Genomic DNA, 20652 nt, shown 5'->3' with positions numbered 1-20652 from the left:
CACGCTAGAAGCATTTTTCACCAACTTTTTTCTCTAGAATAAAAACAATTCTAACGACAGATTCTTTTTGCATAATTTTAAAAATTAAAAGTTTGTTTTGACGATTTTAATGTAGAATATATCAAGTGCGAATATTATATTTCTTCTTATAAGGATCATTTAATAATATTATACTTTCCAGTTATGAACTTTAAAGAAATGCTCGTGGCCCATTATATCTACAAATTTAGATCGGCAACATTTTCTAACTCAAGCACACTTGTAAACATTTTATTAACATTCGCTAAGAAACCGCTGAATCAGTATCAGTATTGCGTACATACAATTTTCTTGCATGAAGTGTTGAGTCTCGCGGCCGTTGTATCTAAATCAAAACAGCAAATAAGATATTCTGAAACGTCTGTCATACATATTCTCGGATAGTAATCGCCTACACCATTGCCATAGTTATTGATTAAGGGTTATAACAATGTTTTCCATTTCCGAACGTTTGTAACGTGATAAAGAATTTGATGGAATGTCCTTTGTGCCGCTTGATCTCTCACTAGAACGAGGAACACAGGTCACTTCGTGGGCCGCGATACAAAGAGGCTTACGGAACTGTAGGAAACGTAAGTAAGCGGAAGAGCATATGAAACTCTCGGGATATGACGCTGGAGGAATGATTCAAGATAAAGAAGGAAAATATGCAATCCATAAAGAAGAAGTTACATTGTAATCTGAAGAACAAATGTTTTTGTTTGCAAAGTCGTATGTCACTTGCCGAGAGGACAACCTTTATAATATTTATAAATTATTATTGATTGTAGACAAGATTCTTTCAGAGAAAGAATCAAAGAACAACTTCAGATTAATAGGTGAATATACGCTGTCGATTATACGTCAGGATCTTTGACATTATATTTGGAATGAAACAAATGACGGTATGCGTTATGTACATGGAAATATTTTTTACTTTATCGTGTATACTGTAACAGCAAAATCAGTGGAAAAATGTAAAAAACCTACTTACTTCAAATATAAAAACTTTTATATACTACCTATCTTCTTTATTTAGCACGAGTCATGATTCCTAAATATAACATTTGTCAGGTGAATAAGCGTAGGTTTATTAGAATTAATCTTGAATCTTGTTCTATGTTTTACTATGATTATGTAATGTTTCTTGCATAGTCAAACAGGTCTAATTATAGCATTTCATACTAGGCATAACGATGAAGTCATGCAAGCTGAGATCATAATAGAAAAATGAGAATAAAGCTAAACTGTTCCTTATTTCAAAGAGTTAATTCGTAAACTAAATTCAAGAAAATATAATAAAAATATACAAGCTTATTAATCATGATGACATAATAACGCTATTATGTTTACGACATACATATTATTGCGCTCACTCGCACAACCGCATCCGGAAGTGGGCAAATAAATTGAACTTGTGGTTTAATAAAAAAAACTAAGTGTTTAATTAAGCGTAACGAACAAGCTTTGCGATAAATTAAAACAGTTTCTCTTTCATACGACAGAATCTCACGAACCGAATCACCAAACGTCAGCTTGGTTCGACAGCTGCCGCTTCTCTATTTTTTATTGACTCGTAGTTCAGGAGAACGGTTAGCTTCTCAAAACCAACTTCGACATATCGAATGCCTTGCTTCTTTCAAAGCTTGTTTCCGAAAGCGCGAGTGCAACAATATAATACATCTTTGCTACGTCATTAATGGGACATTGAATAACACAAGTCGGTACAAGCGTCTTTCTGTGTCTGTTCTATATACAATGAGCAGCAAAAAGATTGATACTTGTGTCGACTTGCAACATTAAATGAAAAGCATTTAACATGTTATCATGTTTAATTAGATACGTAACAACAACTTTGCAAGATTGTTGTACTGTGGATTATATAAAATCTATTTATCACGATTTTACAACAAGAATAAACTGATAACATATATGAGTATAAAATTAATATAAAATATGCTTTAAGTTTATTCTCAATATTTAGATAATTTTAGTTGCTAACAAGCGTTCATATAAGTCGTTACATCTCTAAATAAAGATCGGATTGTCAACAATTTCCGACAGGCGATGAAATATTTATAAATATATTATGTCACGTCGCGATTGCGAGTCTTTATGTGTTTGTCCTTTTTAAGGTCAATAGATTTAACTAATTTACCTCGGGACGGACAAGTTTGTGTGAATTATATTAAACCGGAATGAAACCGGAAAAACATGAAGCATGAGATCATAATAGAAAAATGAGAATAAAGCTAAACTGTTCCTTATTTCAAAAAGTTAATTCGTAAACTAAATTCAAGAAAATATAATAAAAATATACAAGCTTATTAATCATGATGACATAATAACGCTATTATGTTTACGACATACATATTATTGCGCTCACTCGCACAACCGCATCCGGAAGTGGGCAAATAAATTGAACTTGTGGTTTAATAAAAAAAAACTAAGTGTTTAATTAAGCGTAACGAACAAGCTTTGCGATAAATTAAAACAGTTTCTCTTTCATACGACAGAATCTCACGAACCGAATCACCAAACGTCAGCTTGGTTCGACAGCTGCCGCTTCTCTATTTTTTATTGACTCGTAGTTCAGGAGAACGGTTAGCTTCTCAAAACCAACTTCGACATATCGAATGCCTTGCTTTTTCAAAGCTTGTTTCCGAAAGCGCGAATGCAACAATATAATACATCTTTGCTACGTCATTAATGGGACATTGAATAACACAAGTCGGTACAAGCGTCTTTCTGTGTCTGTTCTATATACAATGAGCAGCAAAAAGATTGATACTTGTGTCGACTTGCAACATTAAATGAAAAGCATTTAACATGTTATCATGTTTAATTAGATACGTAACAACAACTTTGCAAGATTGTTGTACTGTGGATTATATAAAATCTATTTATCACGATTTTACAACAAGAATAAACTGATAACATATATGAGTATAAAATTAATATAAAATATGCTTTAAGTTTATTCTCAATATTTAGATAATTTTAGTTGCTAACAAGCGTTCATATAAGTCGTTACATCTCTAAATAAAGATCGGATTGTCAACAATTTCCGACAGGCGATGAAATATTTATAAATATATTATGTCACGTCGCGATTGCGAGTCTTTATGTGTTTGTCCTTTTTAAGGTCAATAGATTTAACTAATTTACCTCGGGACGGACAAGTTTGTGTGAATTATATTAAACCGGAATGAAACCGGAGGATCTTTAGGATTTTATCTGAGAAGACGAATATTTAAATACCGAATTAATAATTTTTACCTTTTATAGTTGAGAGTCTTTTCACCTCAAGCAAATAATTAAGAATATTATTTCGTAAAGGACTATCGCAAGATATCGCAATAATTGATCAAAATGTTAAAATGTATTTTCTGTGTGTGGACTCGCTTAAGAAATGTCTAAATTAATGAAATAAATCGTGCAATAAATGGTAAATAAATGTGTGATAGAGCAATTTAAAAATGAGCTCCACTATTGTGTCGTTGCCTGCTTTTATAGCCTATAATGGTGAGAAACTCCCGCGTGAGTTGACATCACTTAGATAAGAAAAGGGGAAAGATGATTCTTAGTTATCGATGTCCAGCTCGAATTCTATTCCTTATCAAGCGTAAGAAATTTGGTTTATAAGCGCGCGGTGAAAATCCACCGTGCGAGTATGATATTTCAAAGTTAATCGATAATCAATAATCATTGAAGGCATAAGCAGCATCTATGAATTATTTCATGGAAGAGTTACGTGGACGTAACAATTATTAGTATTCAAACAGTCATCTATTTGACATCCACCAATTCTCACGTTGGTAAAGTGTCAAGTTTTGCGTATTATTTCTAAATTAATATTTAAAGTGAGACATTTCTAAACGTTATTTGAGTAAAAAGAACATTATACAATCAATTTATATATATATATATATATAAAATCATATAAAAATATATAAAATATCATATTGTTATTATTATTAAACTCTACTAACAAAGAACATCCGCGAAATGTGTGTCTCTGATTTTTAGCGAAAATTTGGCACATTTGTAGAACAGATATTTGCATAGCATATTTGAAAAATAGATATTGCAATAGTATATTTTTAAAATGATAATAAATAATTTTATTATTTATACGAATAATAAAATTACTTGTATGAGTAATAAAATTACTTATTATCACCAGCCAGTTTATTACAGTCAGTAATAAACTTCTGTAAGTGAATATGTTGCAGAATGACACAAATGTAAAAAAGATTTTTGATAAGTTACGTTGATGTACAATATTAAGTTTATGTATTATGTTTCAAATTATTTTTATACTTGCGTCCAAAAGATGTAAATAGATGTTCGTCATTTGCGTTGTAGCGATGTAGCAATTAAGCTTAAGGACGTTACCGAGCTCAGCATCTCGCTTATGGTATTATTTCCACTTATAAAATTGTAATGTTCGTATAATTTAAATATAAAACATTATATATAGATGGATTCAGAATGAAAAATTTTAACTTTTTCTTCTATATAATGAATTTGATAAATTAATTAAGAAGCCACGCTCTGGTCGACCTTCTGACATTGATGACGATGTTTTGCGTACTTTAGTGCTCAATAATCCGCGAATTTCAACAGAAGAAGTTGCTACAGCACTAAACGTTGACCGATCAACCGCTTTTCGGCGTTTAAAAAAGATGGGATTCGATTTGAAGCTCGATATATGGGTGCCCCATTTGCTGACCGAGAAGAACAAAATCAAGCGAATTTCTGCAGCCGTTTCTTTACTCGGGCGGCTCAATAACGAGTCGTTTTGGATCGACTAGTGACGGGCGATGAGAAATGGGTCCTCTACAACAATGTTCAGCGCAAACGGACATGGAAACAATCAGGTGAGCATGGTGACGCAATGCCAAAGGCCAGTTTGCACCCGATGAAGGTGATGCTCTCTGTTTGGTGGATTGCAAGGCATAATCTATTTCGAGCTTCTCCCCGCTGGCGAAACGATTGATTCGGACAAGTACTGTCGCCAATTAACCAATCTGAATCGAGAAATAAAAGAGAAACGTCCGATTTTGTCAAATCGCAAGGGAGTCGTCTTTCATCACGATAACGCCAGACCACACGTTTCGAAAAAGACGCTGCGCAAACTGAAGAGCCTGAAATGGGATGTCTTAACGCATCCACCGTATTCTCCTGATATCGCACCATCTGACTATCACTTGTTCCGGTCATTGCAAAATTATTTAAATGGAAAAAATTTTGACTCTTTGGAGGCCTTAAAAAACGGCGTCTCTTCGTTCTTCGAATCTAAACCGCGCAGTTTTTATGATCGAGACATCCGTATGCTGCCAGAACGTTGGGAAAAGATTATAGAAAACGATGGAGAATATATCATTGATTGAATAAAGATTTTTGTTTGCCTAATCACTGTGTGACTTTTACTCACAAACTCCGCACGAACTTTTGCACTCACCCAATATATGTATATACAGGATGTCCAAAACCACCCGTTCACCCCTTCTAAAATCTAAAAATTAATATTTTTGGGGATCTGAAAAATTTTTATAGCTATGTCGGATGCGCTCTTTTGATCGGTGATATTATCAACTTCCGGCTCCGACTGGAAGTGGGTTATCCAGACCGGAAAATCGTTCTTTTAAATGGAACATGCATATTTTTATTGCGGATTTCAATTCTACGCATAAGAAAACATAATTTTGGTTTGAAAAATTTTTTTCGAAAACGTCATTTTTGACTCCTAAATGACCTTTACATTAGAGCTTGGGTCCGCACGAAACTCCTTTCAAACTTCGTATTATCGTTCTGAGCTCTGTAAAGGACAACAATAAATGTTGACAAACAACAAAGATACTACTGCTATTTTCTCGACAGTCCCTGATGTTTGAAAGGGATTTCATGCAGACCGGACCTAAGCTCAAATGTAAAGATCATTTAGAGGTCAAAAATGACGTTTTCGAAAAAAATTTTTCGAATTAAAATTACGTTCTTTTATACGTAGAATTGGAATCTGCAATAAAAATATGCATATTCCATTAAAAAAAAACGATCTTCCAGTCTGGATAACCCACTTCTGGTCGGAGCCGGAAGTTGATAATATCACCAATCAAAAGAGCGTACCCGACATAGCTATAAAAATTTTTCAGATCCCCAAAAAAATTAATTTTCTAGATTTTAGAAGGGGTGGACGGATGGTTTTGGACACCCTGTATACATATGCATATTAGGCATGATATATACGGTCACGAAGAGAAAAATTAATGTATTACATACAGGGTGTTCAAAAAATTCCGGTACGGGTAACTCTTGAAATATTGGTTATCGTAAAAAACTTCTTCGACAAAAATTGCAGGGAGAAAAAAAGGTTTTCAATAGTGATCTTGACTTTTGATCTTGAGGTAACCTTCAAGGTCACATAAAGGTCAACCCCGTTTTTTCAAATAGAAGCATGTATTTAGCATGATTACAACAGCTTTTTCTATGCGAACGTTTGTCACGTTTGCAAGACCACAGGGCAGTTGATATGATAGATTGTCCTACCTGCCGCATGATCTCTTACTATAGCGAGGACCATAGGCTGTTACACCGACCACAACATAAGGTTATGTGTATGGCTATAGAGAACACAAGTTTCTACAGATGCATGAAGAATCAATGTGATATGACTTAGGAGGAATGAATCCAATACAAGCAGCAGAATCTACATTTTGCCAAGCAAGAATTACATCGCGTTATAGAGCTGTACGAGGAGCAAATGATCTTATTCCCGTGTTTTGTTTGTCATACACAGACGAATTTAAACAGCATTTGTTCTAGATGTTTATCCATCAACATGTGCAGCAAACATAATGTAGATTCTCATATGCACAACCAGCAGCTGCAGGTTTCTTACTTGCTGGACATGCACAGCGCCTCAAAGAACCTTAGAGTTATGCAAATTCCAGAAAAATATTTTATTGCGAACAGAAGTGCTGTTCATGACATGCTGTCATTTATTCGACAGTGTATATAAAAAAACAAAATAACGACTACTTGGTCTATTATTGATTACTTTTATAGCGATGATTTCTCAGGACCGCTGACGCTAATTTACGGATTGCATGAGGCGAAATTATTACCCATACGATACACACACATGAACGGTTTTTTCGTTGTCCATATCATAACTGAAAGCTTCGTAGATATACGCAGCTTATCTGCATGGGAAATGCTTTTGCATGATCTCGATCAGGACATTATGTTAATAATTATAATGATAGGGCTAAAATTACCGGGAGCTATGATTTCATGCAGATTTGTAATACTTGTAAATACCAATCAAAGTCATTTTAATATGAATATCGTCATATACTATATCATAATTATATAAGCAGTTCATTGTATATGCGACCAGATGCGGTTATAGGATTTGATGTGGAATTTAACAGTGATGAAACATGGAAACAAGCTATACAATCATTACAGAATCAATGCTACCCGTTACTTTTAACGGCTAAATCGGAGAGTAAGGCGCAAGAGAATGTAATGAAGATACAGCAAATATTGAGCGCACCTATAAGATCCATTATTAACGAAAAGAACAAATTTGCATCTTATAGACCATACAGAGACTTTGAGAATGATTTTGTTTTTTTCCTAATCGTCGTCTACTCATATATTGGGATTTAACTAACAGTCCATGTACAACGGGTACATATACAAGCGATTCAAGCCAAGTCAACATCAGTTCAACAAAATATATATTTATCTATTATTATTAATTATTATTAATAATATATATTTAAATTAATATTAATTAATAATAATATATATTTAAAGATAATAGAGAAGAAAAGAGATTGTACAAAAGCAATGAGTCACAATGAGAGTGATAATGCTTTTCTGGCTAATAAACAATTATTAATTATTTTTGAAGTTTTTAATTTCTACAACGTTCCAAGCTAAGCAGTTAGTAGCTCTTATATATATGATATATCATTGTCAATTGAAAAATGTGCAAAATGCCTTCTGTTTTTATATATAATGTACGAAGTTTTAATTAAAAAATTTTAGAAAATATTAATCATAGTTGTACTACTCAGTTTCTAACATATACGCTGTTGATTCTATCAGTTATGTTTACGATCACTTTATATATAATATAATTAAATATAATTATTAAGATTCTCGTACCCACTCACAATATCCAGAAGCCCTCTCTTTTCATCTAAGAGCATGACATCCGACAATTAATTAAAAGCAATATTCCATTCCAATATTCCTAATGGATTACCAATAGCGTGCGTATTTTCATTCAAACATTCATCACGTTTAAAAGTCAAGAAACGTGGATAAATAATGTACGATTATTACTGCATTGATCTTGTGGACAATTCGACACCACTTCTTTTGTAGTCATTCTTAGGAAAAAATTATAAACTTGTTACTTTAATTTTTCTTAAATTTTTAGAAATGGTCTACATTAAATATTTATGTGATCAATTTTGCGAAAAGGAGTTACTTTAACTTTTTTTCAACGACTTCATCTTCGGGAAGTTCTAAATTACATGATCTTCTCCTCCAGGATAGAATATTCTTGATTATATATTCAAGATTATAAGTTAAAAGAAGCTTCAATAAAGACTATATCAATCATAAAAATTCATTATTTTTTTTTCAAAATTCTTATTATGTCCCGAAATAAATTTTATAATTCCACTTCATAATAAATATTTATCGTTCGTTAGATAATACAAGTTTGATTGTCAACACTTTCCGTGACAGACTGAAACGTTTATAAATATTTTACTAGTGTCCCTCGAACTATCGTTAAATCCACATCTGTAGTGAATACGCAACTGTCACACATCCGCATATAAACAGCGTCGATTATTCGACTGTTACTCTTGTGCGAGGTTATTTTTAAATTGTGATATTATAAAATATCTCACGCATATATATTCAAGCGCATATTTGTTTACGCATACATATTGTTCTGTACGTTATGTCAGAGCAATCATCTCGACACCTATATTTGGATAAAATAATTTTCCAGAATAATTATAACAAATTTTTCCATCCGAACGTTTGTCACGTTTGCAAAACTACAGAGAGACTGACGGAATGTTTATTGTGTCGCATGATCTCGTACTGCAGCGAGGAGCACAGAATAATGCATCGACCACAACATATTGATATCTGCGAGGCTGTAATATTGCTAAATATGTACTGGAGAGCATACATATCTCGTTCTAAGACATTGGAGGAGTGGATTTTATTCAAGAAAACATATTTGCTTCGTATAAAAGATGAGCTTCAACGTGATTTGATGCCGTACGAAGAGCAAATGTTTCTATTCGCGAAATCATGCTATATTTGCCACAAGCAGGATATCCTAATTGTCGGCTGCAAAATCTGTGTATCCGTCAATGTATGTCTAGACCACTTTTTCTATGACTTTGTACACTGCTGCAGATTTCTACGATTTTGTTTGGACATGGATATATACAATTCCTATACAAAGTATGAAAGTATTCCGGAAAATCTTTTGAATATAAACATTGAATATATCCATGACATGCAATCTTTTATAGAAAGTGCTTCACAATCTTCTGAAACTGTACACACTTGGAGCTACAGTGATTACATACACAGTGACGAATTTTCTAAGCCGCTCACGTTGTTTCATACATTGCGGCAGGCAAATTTACTACATCTTCTATCGTCATGTTCTTGCTTTGTAATTCATATTATAATCGGAAGCGGTATAGAGGAACACAGTTTATTAGCTTGGGAAAGCATTTTACATCAACTTGGTCCAAACACAACGCTACATATCGAAGTAGTAGATCCATATTTACGGAGAAAGACAGTTCCATATAACCCGCAGATTTGTAATCATTGCGTCCTCAATAACAAACACTTTCAAGGTCAATATAATTCTATGTTTTATCATAATTTTTTAAATACGTCGGAAACGCGACCAAATGTGATTATAGTATTTGATATAAAATTTGGAAATGATAGGATATCGAAACTAACGGTAGAAGCATTGCAGACTCAATTGTGTCCGATAATATTAACGTGCAGGTCGGAAAAGCAAGCGGATGAAATAATATTAACAATACAAAAAATAGTGGGTTTTCATCTATTACCCATCATTTGTGAACGCAATAAATTCCCATCTTATAAGCCATATAGAGATCTCGAAATTAATTGTACATCTTCTCCACATCAGTATTTCATTATCTACCAGAGCCTGCATTTTCCAACCCCATTCGACGGCAGAGTCAGTTCATAATCTTAATGCGACTCTAACAGCGCTGTTGCAAATAATATACAAGGTAGAATCCTTTGATAAATACTTTCTTATGATTTCTCGATTTTCTCACATACTATTAAAACGAAAAAGAATCATATTTTGTGAACGTATTAATTACATATTGCTTTTTTTTGAAAGCACTTTTGTACTGATACTGGGATGTATCATGTACTGATACTGGACGTATCTTGGAAATATCTATCACGAATAATGAAAGTATTTTCGAAGGGATCATACGGAAACCTTGAAGTAATAATGTTTTCTTCTTCGCATATATATATGTGATTTAGTAATCTGCAGACGAATATGTGTAAAAGATACAAGCGATTTCCTCCTTTTCATATATAATTTACAAATGTTTTTAATAAATGTTTTTAAATAAACTCAGCTTCTTCATTGATGATTATGTTAATTATCGTTATAAATATATATTCATGACTATTGAATCTGGTGTATCTGCACACAAATATAAGCATTATTTTCTTATTTGAATTTCTCATGACTTTCGATATTTCATAAAACACAATATTATTAATGAGATGACGGATATAATATATATTTTTGATATTCTTGCAATTAGAAGATTAAAACTATTGAATTAAACTATTTTTATTATAAATTAAACTATTGAAAAGTCGCATATATAGGATCGCTACGGTAAAGTTGCCAGGAAAAAATTATTATATATAAATTTTGTCATGTAGCTATATCGATCATATATTATTATATGTGTCTACATGTAAAAGAAGACCGTTGCATATATACACAGAACTCCATTAATGTATTCTTGCATTGTACAGGAATTTATAAATGCATTCCCATTCCCTAAACATAGTGACATCGACAATTCTCAACCAAACGCATCATATTTGAATATTTGTGCTTTATGAGTGTTCAGTGAATTGACAACAGTGCTTCAAAGTTGCTGACCTGTTACTATATGTGTCAGCTTGACGACTTTATGTTTAATCTTTAGTTACGTAAATGCAAAGATGTGCAGGTAGTGTCGATGAATAGTTTCGAATGTATACTATATGCTTTTAACAAGTGGAGGAAAGTAACATTTATGTGGACAATCTATCGGATGTTTGAGCCGTGTAAACAGCCATATAAAAATAATTTTAACGTAAAGTAAAGAAAGTTAATATATAAATAACGACAGGATAATATACGAACATTTACACCCACGTTACACGATAATATACACCCACGTTTTCATTTGAAAGTTAATTAAAATTAATTTTATATTAAGTATTACATTTATTATTATATTATACATTAATATTATATAATATATTATATGTAAATTATTATTATTTTATATTAATATGTATTATTATTTATTAATTTTAAAGTTAATTTTATATTAATTTGTCGTTATTTCATGATCTTTATTTTATGTCAAATTTATCTTTACATGACTATAAGTATTATTTCCACAAGTATTATTTTCTCTTCTTGCTAAAATTAAATAAATTATTAATAGGTCAGCGGTTTTGAAACACTGTTAACAATTCACCGAATAGTCAGAAAGCACGATATTACAATAATATTACAATAATAAGGATATTTACAATAGATACGATATACTTTGGAAACTTCCGACATTATTACGTTTAGAATATGGGAATATATTGAAGGATTTCAATCTAAAATTAAAGTAAATGTTTAGGTTTGTAAAAATGCATGATGCCAACGTTTAATTGAATTAAATTATTTTTTCCTTTATTCAACAATACTTCTTTTTTCCATGTAAAAACATATAAATACATATATATATAAATATTATTGTATATGTGGCTATATAGAGAGACAAAATTTATGTATGGTTCATAATTAATTATAGATAATTTATATATTATATAATTGTATATAATTTATATATTATATAATTATATATATAAAATTTTATATGAATTGTATATAAATATTTTTCTCTGCATTTTATGTGTTATTACAGAGCACAAATAAATTACTTAAATACAAACTTTGCGTAGAGGTCTATGCCATTCTTTTCAGAATATGTTATTTTAGTATATCGTATCTCATTCATTTAGTAAGTAACCTCATTAATTTAGTAAGGCGAAAGATTTAAATGTTAAAACTTATGTATATAAAAACAAACGCATTGATAATTTGTTTTGATGGTTCTAAGTATTCAAAAAGTTTAAATTGGCAGTTATTATTTATTACAAATGTGAGTACAAATTATGTTCATTTTGTTAAACTTCTTTTGTTGATAATTTTTCAACAAACGACGAGCGTCACCTAAAACTTTTTGCATATTGCTCAAGGTAATGACTTTGACACATGTCAAGGTCAAAGCCATTGAAGATGCACCTCTTCTGCATAATACAAAAAATTATACTACTCTAATCTCTTTGCAATGATACGTCCAGAATTTTCGAAAATGTTAAAATTTTAATTATCTATCTTCCTTATTATTATCACAAATTTAACAGATTCACTACCAACGTTATACATGTGTGCTATACCTAACTTTGTAATTTTAAACAAGATTAGTCTCATTTTAATGCTCAATGCTTAAAATGTGTGTATTGCAATTATTATCATAGAGGTAACATGACATAATCCCTATAAGCATTAACTTCAAAGAAATCACAATAACATATACAAACCAGCATAATAACAGCCTTGACATTTTGTGCGATTAAATTATTAAAAGTTTTTAATTGTACCCAATATTGATTTATCATGTACTAATTATTTAAAATAGACGAAACGTCCCCTAAAAACAAAATATTTGTTACAGTAACAGCTTCATGCTAATGTCTAGAAAAGAATTCTCATGACTAGAAAGTATTACTTTTGTACCGGAATTTGTATACATCATCTATCTTAAGTTTCGAATTAATTCCTGACATTTTAGCTGATAATAAAAGTTCGTTAGACTCCCAAGTGCAAATCCGATAGTCAACATTTCTCGAGGCATGTGGATATACGGTGAAATATTTATAAACAATTTTTGTCAGTGTTCCACCGAACAACAGCCACATGAATCGATATATCCATCTTGTATATATACATTTTTACATTGACACACGGGTGAGATTCCCGTGCGTTACGTATCTAAATAAATAACCAGAGACGGAATATTCCCTAAGTGTCAGACGGATTACACGCGAACGATATTTTTCCGAAATAATGTCGCACAACATATCGCAAACGACTCGATCGCCACTTCCAAATTATAACTATTTTTTCCATCCAAACCTCTGTCACGTCTGCAAGGGCAATACCAATATGAAGGAATGCCCGAAATTAGAGGAGTGTCCTACGTGCCGCACGATCGCATACTGCAGCGAGGAACACAGACTGCTGCATCTGCCGCAACATAAGGAAATTTGCGATGCTATAATTGAAGTAAATAAACAAAGGAACATGCACAATTATTGTGGTAAGACGCTAGAGGAATGGACTAATTTTAAGAAGGAGAACATGCAAGCTGTCGAGCAACAGCTACATCGGGAGTTGGAGTTGTACGAGCAACAAATGTTACTGTTTCCAAAATCGTGTTTTATTTGTCACAGACAGGACAATCTGAAATCCTTTTGCTTGTACTGCGTCTCCATCGATTTATGCTGTGAACATAATTTGCTGTTTCGTGAGCATAGCTGCAAAAATATGCAACATTGCTTATCTTTGGATTACATGCAAGCTTTAAAAGATAGAGACGAAATGCTTTTGAAAAATGATGTATATATAAATATGAAAGAGGTGAATGACATGCCATCATTTATGGAACAGTACTTACAACGTAAAATAACTTTAGATTCTTGGGATAATATTCATTTTGAATGTACTGAATACTTCTCAAGACCGTTAACGTTGATTTATGGGCTGCGGGAAGCTAATTTATTACATTTTCAATCATTAAAAACATTCGTTATTCATATTATATCTGGAAGTTTCGAGGATATAAATAGTTTGTATGCATGGGAATTGCTTTTGCACCAATGTGATGAAAATGCAAAAGTGCTTATTATAATGATAGGGCCAAATTTGCAAGAAAAATGTCGTAACATTGAGTTGTGTAAGACTTGCATAGCTCGTAACAAAAAAATTCAATTTGAATATCATCGCACGTTATATCACAATTATGTGGTTAGTAGGTTCTATATGCAACCACATGTGATTATAGGATTCAACGCAAGATTCATGAATGATATAGAGATAGCGGCGAATATAATAAGGGCAGTGCGACGTCAATATTGCCTCTTCCTGTTAACAACTAAATTCGAAAGTAAAGTACAACAGAACATAATGAAGATACGGGAAATAGTGTATAGTTCTATGTTAACACCTGTCATTAGTGGACTAAATAGATTCAGATCTTGGAGACCGTATAGAGATTATGAGAATGACGGTCTGTTTTATTCTAATAATTATTTAATTATATATACGAACCTAGTAAGTATAAGAACACCAATCCTCGGACTTTAACTATTATGTAAAACAAATTTATATTGGAAACGCATTAATCTATATAGTTATATTACTGTCGTCTAAAAGTTTTCTATTTCGAATCTAATATTTTCTTATAAGACGATATTTCGAATTTAATATTTTCACAGCGTGAAGAAATGTTTGGTGGGTTGTATCTGTATAAATCTGATACTGGAAAACAACAAACCGAGAAGGACATGAAAGTGTCCATTTCTTCAGTATTATTTTTTCACTTCCTGAAAGCCGAATAAGGTAAAATTATAAAAATTGAAAATATTTCTGAAAGATTTTGATTGTACACAGATTATAAGAGCTATGATTTCGTGATAATATAATTTTGTATTTTATAATGATAATATTTAGTTATCCATGACCACGTAAATTTCTATTATATATAATATGTACTATATATAATCATTATAAATAATCTTAATTTTTCGAGCGACTTAGACAAAGTTATAGCAAATAATTTTCACGTACGATTCAAATGCTTTTTTATTATAAACGATAAACAACATGTATCTCTCTTATGTACGTATGTGTATTTCTCTCTAATTTATTATATTATATATCTAATATAAATATTTCTCTTTAATAGAGTATATTATTATAAATGGCCAACCTCAATTATTTTGATTTTATATCAGATTATTCTTTCTCAAAATAACAATACTTGAATCGAATATGTAACAATAATATATAATTTAAATTATTCATTATTTTTAACCATTACATTGCAAATCGGGCCGCAAATCACAATAATAAAAATAGAAAGAACCTCACATATATATCGTATGAAAATATTTTATAATTATAAGAGTATATATCTTCTTGTCAAAAATTACACTGATATTCCCAATCTAAGTGTATATTTGTTCGTAATAATTGTGCATATACGAAAACTTATATGAACATTGATAATACCGCACAAATATGTAAATTTTACAATATTAATATTATTATTATAATATTTATCACTGATAACCCCATTGGAAGTGATTATTATAAATACATGATGCGCAGACAACCTCGTATTATAAATTTTTTGATATAACACTTATTCATTTATAATTACACATTACTTATTTCCGGAAAGGTATTACTTATATTATAAATGTACAATATTTAATTATTTGTTGCACAGTTTGGATAAGAAATACACTCGTAGATAAATTACGAGGTGAGGCATATGATCAAGATTATTTATAGGCAAGATATGCAAGAAACGACTGTTATGATTTTGTTTTTTCTCAAGGAAAACAATTTTTATGATCAGAAATTGTTTTTCCTAATTTTATATAAAACAATAAAATAAGATTTTAAGATAAAATCTGCGTATCAATATCTGCATATCTCTAACCGTTACAGCGACATTGTTTCCTATAACAGTTCCTTGTTTATTTCCAATATATCAGATAATAACGATTGCCTGTTCGTTGTATCTTCCAATAAAACGAGTTGATGACGCTTGTTGTGGAGAATTTCAAAATCTGTTACTCTCGCCGAAACGTTCGTAAACGTTTCAAGAGTGTTATTCGAAATACACAAAATTCTTATGGCGGCTTACTAAGCACGCATGTACGTATTATTTCTAAATTAATATTATTAACTTCTAAGGTAAAATATAACCATAAAATATCTCTCAACACCAGTTACACAAACATATTGTTCTGGTAATAATTTCAGAAAGCGGATATTACACAGGATGATGACCTTAACAATATATGTCCAGGTTAAAGTTATTGAAGGTGCATCTCTTCTGCATAATATCAAAAATTATGCTATTCTAATCTCTTTGCAATGATGTATCTTCCTTATTATTATCGCAAATTTAACATTCACTGCCAGCATTATACATATGTGCTACACTTAATTTTGTAATGTTAAGCAAGTTAATCTCTTTTAATGCTCGACGCTTAAAACGTGTGTATCGCAATTACTATCCCAGAAGTAACATGATATAATCCCTACAAGCATTGACTTCAAAAGAATCACCATAACGTATATAGACCGGCATAATAGCCTTGACATTTTGTGGGATTATATTATTAAAAGTTTATATTATTAAAAGTATTTTAATTGTATCCAATATTGATTTATCATGTATTAATTATTCAAAGCAGACAGAACGATCCCGTCAAACAAGAAAATATTTGTCACAGTAGTAGCTTCATGCTAATGTCTAGAAAAGAATTGCTATGATTAGAAAGTACTATTGATCTTGTCCCGGAGTCTGTGTATATCATCTGTCTTAAGTTTTGAGTTAATTCCTGACATTCCAGCTGGCAATAAAAGTTCGTTCCAAGTATAAATCCGATTGTCAACATTTCTCGAGGCATGTAGACACACGGTGAAACTTTCATAAACAGTTTTTATCAGTGTTCCACCGAACAACAGCTACACGAATCGATATATCCATCTTGTATATATATAACATTTTTACATTGGCACACGAGTGAGATTTCCGTACGTATCTGAATAAATAACCAGAGACGGAATATTCCCTAAGTGTCAGGGGTGTTACACACGAACGATATTTTCTCGAAATAATGTCACACAACGTATCGCAAACGACTCTATTGCCACTTCCAAATTATAACTATTTTTTCCATCCAAACCTCTGTCACGTCTGCAAGGGCAATACCAATATGAAGGAATGCCTGAGATTAGAGAAGTGTCCTACGTGCCGCACGATCGCGAACTGCAGCGAGGAATACAGACTGCTGCATCTGCCGCAACATAAGGAAATTTGCGATGCTATAATTGAAGTAAATAAGCAAAGGAACATGCACAATTTTTGTGGTAACACGTTAGAGGAATGGACTAATTTTAAGAAGAAGAATATGGAAGCTGTCAAGCAACAGCTACATCGCGAGCTGGAGTTGCACGAGCAACAAATGTTCTTGTTTCCAAAATCGTGTTTTATTTATCACAGACACGACAACCTGAAAATCTTTTGCTTGTACTGCGTATGCATAAATATGTGCTGTGAATATAATTTACTTTTTCGTGAGCATAACTATCGAAATATGCAACATTGGTTGGCTTTGGATTACACGCAAGCTTTAAAAGATAGAGACGGAAAGCTTATGAAAAATGATGTGCATATAAATATGAAAGAGGTAAATGATATGCTGTCATTTATGGAATAGTATTTTCAACATAAAATAACTCCAGATTCTTTAGATAATGTTCATTTTGAATGTACTGAATACTTTTCAAAACCGTTAACGTTGATTTATGGGCTGCGGGAAGGTAATTTATTACATATGCAATCATTTAAAACAATCATTATTCATATTATATCTGGAACTTTCGAGGATATAAATAGTTTGTATGCATGAGAATTGCTTTTGCATCAATGTGATGAAGACGTGAAAGTGCTAATTATAATGATAGGACCTGATTTGCAAGAAAAATATCGTAACATTGAGTTATGTGAAATATTGTTGTATAGCCCATAACAAAAAACTTCAATTTAAATATCATCGTACGGTTATATCACGATTATGTGATTAGTACGTTCCATATGCAACCACATGTGATTATAGGATTCAACGCAAGATACATGAATAATACAGAGATATCGACGAATATGATAAGAACAGTACGAGGTCAATCCTGCGTTTTCCTGTTAATAACTGAACTTGAAAGTAAAGTACAATAGAACATAATAAAGATACGGGAAATAGTGTACAGTCCTACGTTAACACCTGCCTTTAGTGGATAAAATAGATACAGATTTTGGAGACCATGTAGGGATTATGAGAATGACGGTCTGTTTTATTCTAATAAGTACTTAATTATATATATGAATCTAGTAAGTATAAGAACATTAGTCAGCGTTAAGTATTATGAATTAGGATCTTAACTATTATGTAAAACGAATTTATATTAAAATCGCATTAAGTTACATAGCTATATTACTGCTGTCTAAAAATCTATAGAAGATATTTCGAATCCAATATTTTCAGTTTTTACAGTATGAAGAAATGCTTGGTGGATTGTAAGATGGGTTTTTGTAAATCTGATACTGTGAAACAACAAACTAAGGTAGACATGAAAATGTCCATTTTTTCACTACAATTTTTTTCATCACTTGAAAGCTAAACAGGTACACAGATTTTAAGAGCTATGATTTCGTAATAATATAATTTTATATTTCATCACGCATAATGATAATTTAATTATCGCGCATTTAATTATCCATGACCACGTAAATTTCCATTATATATAATATGTACTATATATAATCACTATAAATAATATTAATTTTTCGAGCGGTTCAGACAGCAAGTAAGCAAGTAATTTTCACGTACGATTCAATTGTTTTTTATTATAAACAATATGTATCTTTCTTATATATATATATATATGTGTGTGTTTCTCCCTAATATTTATGTATTATATGTCTAATATAAATATTTCTCTTTAATAAAGTATATTATGATAGATGGCATATATATAGATGGCCAACCACAAAATAACAATACTTAAATCGAACACATAACAATATATACTAACACATAATAACACATAATATATAATAACACATAATAATATATAACTTAAATTATTCATTATTTTTAACCATTAAATTGCAAATCGGACCGCAAATCACAATAATAAAGATAGAAAGAACCTTACATACATATCGTGTGAAAATATTTTATAATTATAAGAGTATATATCTTCTTGTCAAAAACTACACTGATATTCCCAATCTAAGTGTTTCTTATTTGTTCGTAATAATTGTGCATATACGAAAATTTATATGAAGATTAATAATAACGCACAAATATGTAAATTTTACAATATTAATATTATTATTATAATATTATTCCATAAAATTTAGCCGATAATAAACCAGGTGTTTCTTGTAAATTTTTTAGCATTGTATTCGATAATACTTGTCAAATTGGATAAAATAAAATTATTAACGAATTTTTACTGGTACTTAAAATGCTCCAAAATAATTGCTTTTTAATTTTACAGTGATATCTTTATTTTCAACCATTTCCAATGAAGGGTAAATTTGAGATTTGCGTCATTTTACGTTACTCAATGAGGACTGCACATCAAATGCAATTCTAAAAATTTATAAAAAATGTCTGATTTAGTTTCGGCTGAATTTTATGCAATGGCTCAACAAGAAACAATCATAATAAAATCCACAGATACACAAATTAAAAAAGGGAGCCTTATATTTTATGGAATAAATAGGAATACAATCAGGATCAGTGTACGATATAAATGGGAGCAGTAAAGAAACCATTACTTTGAAAAAGTATAACAATCATATATTTATTTTGACTTAATTTTCATTTGAGAAGAAAGACACTGTATATTTTATACGTTGAAACTAGAATCTTATTGCTATTTGTCAGCGCACAATAAATTTCGAGATATTTAATCTTATCTATCTACATCCGTAATAAGATATTGCAACAATTTGTTACTCCAATATCGGTTGATTTATATTAACTAAATATATAAAAGCTTACGAAAAGACATAATATTTTACGACAATAATGTACGTATACTTTTGTGGCACATCTCCTACTTCTGTAAACTCAGTTAAAAACGTTCTGATATAAACAAAACAGTGTTCACAAGATTATTAGATTACTATTTCAAATTCTCGTGTCACAAATAGTACATATCTACGGAATTGAAATTGTATAGTTATCTAATCACTTGCAACGAAACGCATGTCATTTTTTTATCGACTTATAATTTAGTGATCATATCTATCGGTATTTACAATATAAACGCAATAATTGTTATTTACATAAGACAAAGGGGCTGTTGGTTGCAATCGACGTTTAAGTCCTCTGTGAATCGTACAGCGCAAG

The 20652-nt window shown here is 31.2% G+C and overlaps 3 protein-coding genes across 6 annotated transcripts in view; 2 read left to right on the top strand and 1 right to left on the bottom strand.

Moving 5' to 3' along the window:
• Window positions 1-20652, bottom strand: part of Lmpt (four and a half LIM domains protein limpet) — a 527685-nt gene that overhangs the window by 158900 nt on the left and 348133 nt on the right. The window lies entirely within an intron of this gene.
• On the top strand, window positions 8744-10652 carry LOC105188291 (uncharacterized). The gene is made up of 2 exons (XM_019843730.1): window positions 8744-9938; window positions 10247-10652. The coding sequence occupies exons 1-2, from the start codon at window positions 9014-9016 to the stop codon at window positions 10324-10326; spliced, it is 1005 nt and encodes a 334-aa protein (XP_019699289.1). The 5' UTR covers window positions 8744-9013; the 3' UTR covers window positions 10327-10652.
• LOC105188284 (uncharacterized) lies at window positions 13086-15077 on the top strand. Its single transcript, XM_025297415.1, has one exon. It carries the CDS (start codon window positions 13496-13498, stop codon window positions 14792-14794), a length of 1299 nt encoding a protein of 432 aa, XP_025153200.1. The 5' UTR covers window positions 13086-13495; the 3' UTR covers window positions 14795-15077.

Source organism: Harpegnathos saltator, unplaced genomic scaffold, assembly GCF_003227715.2.
Source record: "Harpegnathos saltator strain DR-91 unplaced genomic scaffold, Hsal_v8.6 scaffold176, whole genome shotgun sequence".
In the NCBI taxonomy this organism is placed as follows: Eukaryota; Metazoa; Arthropoda; class Insecta; order Hymenoptera; family Formicidae; genus Harpegnathos; species Harpegnathos saltator.
This window is presented reverse-complemented; position numbering and strand designations above follow the sequence as displayed.

Coding starts and splice junctions, on each gene's coding strand:
- LOC105188284 (XM_025297415.1), top strand. CDS start 13,496: ATGTCGCACAACATATCGCAAACGACTCGATCGCCACTTCCAAATTAT.
- LOC105188291 (XM_019843730.1), top strand. CDS start 9,014: ATGTCAGAGCAATCATCTCGACACCTATATTTGGATAAAATAATTTTC. Junction 9,939..10,246: donor CAATAACAAACACTTTCAAG/GTCAATATAATT, acceptor TCTCCACATCAG/TATTTCATTATCTACCAGAG.